This window comes from Lipotes vexillifer, unplaced genomic scaffold (genome assembly GCF_000442215.2).
Source record: "Lipotes vexillifer unplaced genomic scaffold, Lipotes_vexillifer_v1.1 scaffold472, whole genome shotgun sequence".
Lineage (NCBI taxonomy): Eukaryota > Metazoa > Chordata > Mammalia > Artiodactyla > Lipotidae > Lipotes > Lipotes vexillifer.
In genome coordinates, this window is record NW_006797698.1 from 1,967,561 (window position 1) to 1,973,068 (window position 5,508).

The 5,508-nt window shown below is 65.5% G+C and overlaps 1 protein-coding gene across 5 annotated transcripts in view; it reads right to left on the reverse strand.

Annotated features, from left to right (window-relative positions):
* Nucleotides 1-149: 149 nt before the first annotated feature.
* AGAP3 (ArfGAP with GTPase domain, ankyrin repeat and PH domain 3) overlaps nt 150-5,508 on the reverse strand; it is a 58,033-nt gene continuing 52,674 nt past the window's right edge. For 2 of the 5 annotated variants that reach the window (XM_007469821.1, XM_007469820.1), the window contains 6 exons: nt 4,159-4,292; nt 2,319-2,473; nt 2,142-2,232; nt 1,747-1,969; nt 979-1,234; nt 626-832 (listed from right to left, as the gene is read on the reverse strand). In XM_007469821.1, the coding sequence (XP_007469883.1) occupies nt 626-832; nt 979-1,234; nt 1,747-1,969; nt 2,142-2,232; nt 2,319-2,473; nt 4,159-4,292 (1,066 nt within the window). Of the gene's footprint in view, nt 833-978; nt 1,235-1,746; nt 1,970-2,141; nt 2,233-2,318; nt 2,474-4,158; nt 4,351-5,508 lie in introns of all 5 variants that reach the window. The other 3 variants (XM_007469823.1, XM_007469824.1, XM_007469822.1) reach the window with 3 other exon arrangements.

Below are 5,508 nucleotides of genomic sequence, written 5' to 3' on the forward strand. Positions count from 1 at the left end.
GGGGGGGGGGGGGGGGGGGTCACCTAGCCTCCAGCCTGCCTCCTGGACGGGGGTCGGGGGGTGGGTGGGATACCCTAAAGTAAAGTACAGCAAAGATGAGAAGACAGGGACAAAGGAGAAGAGAGAGATGAGGGGGGGCAGAGACGAAGGCCACACGCACAGGCTGGTTTATTGGCGCATCTCACACACACCAAATATGTACACAAACATAAATATTCCAATGTACACATTTACATGGGACTCGCAGGTCACCCCCCAGCGTCTGCCCCACCCAGGCTCTGTTTTAGGACGAGGCTCCCAGGGGGCCGGCACGAGCAGGCAGGAGCCTGGAGGAGGGCGAGGGCCTGCCCCCCTCTCCTCACAGCACCGCCAGAGGGTCCTGTCCCTTCTCAGTGGCGCCGGAGGGCAGGGGCCAGACCCCCCGCGACCCGTCCGCTGCAGCTCCAAGCCCGGCATCTCCTCGGACCGTCCTGTGCCTCCCGTTCGGCTCTTCCCATCTCCCTCTCCTTCCTCTCTGCATGTCCCCGCTTCTCAGTCTCTGTGTCTTTGTCTCTCCCAGCGCCCCTAGGGAGGTGGGTCCCCATGCCCTGGAGTCCTTGTGGCCCCTCTTCCCTCTTCCTGGGCCTTACAGGAGACTAGGGCTTCGGTGCAGCTCAGCGGAGGCGCTGCTGCCGTTGGCAGGCTCTCTGCTGGGGGTCGGGGCTAAGCTGCAGCCCTCCCCGGGGCAGCCATGCTGGATCAGGATGTCGGCGCACTCCTGGCTGCCGGCCCGGCGAGCATAGGCCAGCGGGGTCAGGCCCCGGGCGTCCCGGCTCCTCACGTCCACCCCGTACTGCAGAAGAAAGCGCGGTTGGCGGGACACGGCGGGAAAGGTGTGGGTTCCCGGGGAGAAAACGGAGAGGCGGCTCTCAGAGGGCTGGGGTGAGAGGGACGTCAGGGAGGTCAGGGGGCGCCTGCGGGGCGGGAGCCCCGACTCACCCAGATGAGCAGCTGCGTGAAGACGACGTTGGCCATGGCGCTGGAGAGATGCAGGGCCGTCCGCCCGTCCCCGTCCCCGTAGGTCTCGTTGACCTCTTCCTTGGACCCGTGGGCCAGGAGCGTCACCAGCAGCCGCAGGTCGTCTTCCACCACCGCTCGGAGCAGCTGCTGCCCCAGCGGCACATCCGAGCTGGGCAGCGGGGCCAGGAAGAGCTTCTGCTCGTACTTGGCCCGGATCCAACGCCCCTTCTCCTCTCTGCAGCACACGAGGGGCCGGGCCGGGGGTCAGGGGGGCGAGCCTGAGGGACCCGGGGGCGGCAGCGCGCAGCGGGCAGCGCAGAGGGTGTGGACGAGAGCTCCGGGGGCGGCCCCTGGGGGCCGAGAGGGCAGGAGGATTCCAGGCAGGGCTCGGGTGGCAGCTTATCTGGCCCTGCAGGAACAAAGGAGGCGGGGGCCCGCACTGGGGGCCCACGCACGACCCTATCTACCACCCATTCGCCCCATCTCAGAGCTCAGGCCGCGGCCTTCTCGCCACAGAGCGATAGGGCCCTGCGCATGCGCCTCCCGCTGGCCCCCTGACCTGCTGATAACGCTGAGAAAGGGCCCCGTTGTTGTGAGGCGCTGAGTGACAGGAGGGGGAGGGGCATCCCCAGGGGCCCACTGCCAAGCGGAGCAACGGCGGCTTTTAATTAACCCTTCCAGCCCTGTCACAGCTGCCCGGCCCCACCCCCAGTCCTCCCCACCTGGCAGGAGCGCCCACGTCCTCACCTGCAGGCGTCGGGCCCTGGCTTCGCGTAGCCATCCAGGGCCCCCTCCCAGACACTGTTGGCCAGGGCATTGCCCATCGCGGTCATGACGGCCAGCAGCTCAGGTGGCCAGTCATCGAGGTCGAGGGAGCGGACCCGGGACAGGTGAGCCCCCAGATGCCGGTGGGTGCCCGAGCACTCGATGCACATCAGGGCGCCCAGGTTCAGGCTGGCCCAGTCTGGATCTAGGTGCGGAGAGGAAGCAAGATGAAGCCCACGGGCAACCAGAGCGAGAGCACCAGGAAAGTCCTCCCCACCCCCGCCGCTGTCCTCGGCCTGCGAGGGGCCTCTTGCGGCGCTTGGCCGCGCTTTCCCTAAGCCACACCCACAAGTCCGGCCCGCAGGCCCGGCACTCACTGGGGGCGTCGCAGTCAATACAGAAGCTGTTGCCACGAACAGTGCGCACGGCCTGCACAGCCAGAGCTGCATTCTGGTTCCCCAGTCGAGTCTGCCTCGGGGGGAGAGGCAGGGGTGGCTGGTCAGTCGTGAGGCCGACCTGGGACCCCTCCCCCGACCCCGGGCCTCTGGGCCAACCTTGTCCTTGGCGCTGCGGCAGCCCTGCAGGCTGGCGAGGATCTGGGCCTGCACGCTCTGCACCCACAGTTCCCGCTCCTCCGCCGTCGAGGCCTCGAAGTGCCACGTCTGCCCGGTGAGGGACACCACCACAAACTCGAACGACTCCTCGGCCTCTGTGGGCACAGGGACACGCGCCGGCATGAGGGCAGAGGGCCCCTGCCGGCACGCACGTGCAGGGACACGCCACCCCAGCCTCGAGGACCGCTCTCTCTCCAGGGCACCTTGCGGGGAGTCGGGGGCAGAGCGCCGTGTGGAGCCCCCAGACCTCCATCCCAGCCACCTGCGGAGCCTGGGAGAAAAAGGTGGGGAAGCGAGGTTCTGGCATCCCTGGCGCTGCTGGGAATGGGTCTGGAAAGCAGAGGGTTGCTTCCTGGGGAAAGCAGAGCTGAGTATCTGGAGGATGTGATGGGGCGTTAGGAGACAGTGCTGGTGGGGGGGGGGGGTCAGCTGCAGCCGTCTCATTTTGCAGCTCATTAAACCCAATATTCCTGACGGCGTCAGCGTGGTGCTCCTGGGAGCCGGGCCCCTCCCCCGCTACCCTGGCACAGGCAGGCAGGGAGGGCAAGGGGATGGGGAGAGGAGGAGAGATTTCCTCCACAGACTAACTCGGATGCGTGAGCAGATAGGAACCTGAGGACATCTGCAGTGACAGACACTTCCCAAGCAGTGCGGTGACGCTGTTCCCAGCTCTGCTCCCCCAGGGCCCCCAGGAGACAGTCACGTGGATCTCCTTCCCGCCGGTCACCGCCCCGTGGGTGAACGGTTCCTAACAAGCAGTGCGAGTGTGTCGTGCGGCTGGAGAGACAGGTGCCTGTGAGGAGGCCCAAGTGAGACCACACGTCCTGCCAGGGCGGCCTCCCGCCCCAGTGACACTGGCCATGCCCTCCCCGCTCACCCCCACCGCCCACCAAGGGAAGTCCTCCTGGTGGGCTTCTGCTCTAAGGCGCCCTTAACGGAACTGTCTTCGTAGAGAAACTGGTACCCTTCTTTCCCCAGGCTCCACCATTCCACCTCACCTCGCTTGCAACCATCTCTGAACTACATAACGGTGACAGTCTGTGGGGTTCAGTTCCCTGGTACAGGTGCACCCCGTGCCGTGAGCGCTGAGCACCCCTGTGTCACCGGTTGGCTGGGAGAGGTGGCTCCTTCCCTTAGAGATGATCTCCCCCACCGAGCCACGCCCCTAACCCTGACCATCAGAGTATAGACCAGCAACTGTGCATCAATGTAGGTTAACCTTATTTAGGAGCAAGGACACTCCAACCACTGAGAAGAGGCACATTCTGAAGATACTCTGGGGAAGATCAGAGAAGCAACGCTATGATTAATAAGGGATTACGAGAAAGGACCTATGGAAGAGCAGCTGAGGAGCTGGAATCCCTCAGCCTAAAGACGACTACGGAGAGGCTCAGCCGAACACGCACGCGTATGAGGCGCCTGTTTTGCGCCCAGCACTGCTTAAACTCAATGGGTGACACAAGAGACACGGAAAACATGGGTCCTGCCCGCACCACCTTGGAAGAGCTGCGGGGGGAGCAGCGGCCTGCTGTCTTTTACCTTCTGTAAGAATAAAAGAAGCAAGGCTCACGTTTCCACAGGAAGGCTTTAAGTTAGGCAGAAGAAAGAGCTCTTCTAAGATACCAGGTTGAGGTGACCAGAAGCGGTGGAGCTGCTTTTACTGGGAATTACCATTAGAGAGTGCTTTTAACCTAATACAGAAAGGGGGACCCTTCAGGCACTACCCCCAAGTCCCGCTGCCCGCCTCCTGTGCCCCATTTCCCTCGCGGGTCCCCCTAACCTTCAGCAGCACCGCTGGGGCCGTCTGGTCGGGGGGTCCCGGTGCTCTTTTTCCTCCGGTGCTTCTTCCGGTTGGAGTGGGGAGATGGGGGAGGCTCCAGCTTGGGGCTGGAACTGAGCACCTCGGCTGGGCCACTGGCTGGTGAGGGAGAGGTGGAGAAGTGTGGGGAGAGGGCAGGGGCCAGCACAGGCCCTGCCCGGGGTGCTGGGGGCTCCACCCTGAACTACAGCCGGGGCAGGGGGAAGGGGGGGCACTCCCGCCCTGTCCGCACCCCGGGAGGGGTCTGCCCACAGACCCCAAGGCGCCCCCCGGCCCTGGAGGAAGGGAGGGTGGAGGAGCGAGTAGGAACCGCAGGCAGGGCAGAGTGAAGGTGCGCAGGGAACCGGCTTCTGCAGCCTGGAGGGCGGAAGGCGGCCGGGGGCTGGAGACCCAGCAGCTCCGCACCAAATTTATCCTCAATCACACTCCCCGCTCCTCACAATTAATAGCAGAATTAGAAACAATCAGGGAGCTGCCTAATTACTGTCAATTAGAGCGCGCTAATCAAGCTCCCGTCTCCCACACCCCGCCCGGCGCTCACCACTAAATGTCAAACTTCATTAGAGGCAGACACGCGCCCTCCCTCCCTGCCTTCCGCCTGCCAGACTCAACAGAGGGGCCGCACCAAGGCGAGCACAGGCCGCAGGACGGTGACCCGGGAAGGGCCCCCGGCTGCCCTCTCGGGCCTCCACGTCCACCCGCCGGAGGCCTGGGCCGGGCCGGGCCGGGCCAGGCAGGTGACGCAGGCCCCGGGGCCGTGGGCGCCCAGCCGCTTCCTGCTGTCAGAGCTCAGGCCGGGCTGGCGCTTCTGCTGGGATGCGGGCCTGGGCAGGGTCTCTGGGAGGCAAGCCGGGGAAGAGAGCTAACGCGCTGCCGCCCAGCAGGAGGGACGCGGGGGCAGCGGTGTGCCCGGCGCCCGGGGAGCCTCCTCCCTCTCACACCCTCACTTAGGAGAGGAGGCCGGGCTGCGCCCATTTCCCTCTAGCTTTCAGGACTGCTCATGGATGTGGGGCTACGGGTGAGTGAGGAGACAGCGCGGAGGTGCTGGCTGAGGGGGGGGAGGAGCAAGGGGATGACGAAGGGGAGAGGACCACGAGGCCAAGGAGAGCAGGCGCAGGTGGAAAGGGAGAGTTCTGGGGCCTCTGCCGATGGGGGCAGCGCGGGGGAGAAAGCACCTCTCCGGACAGCTCCCTGATCCTGTCTGCGGGGACCCCTCTCCACTGCCTTCGGAACGTGTTTCAGGCCCCCAGCCTCCGACCTCCCCACTCAGCCGCTCCCCGGCACCGGCCCCCCACCCACCCACCCCCCCGA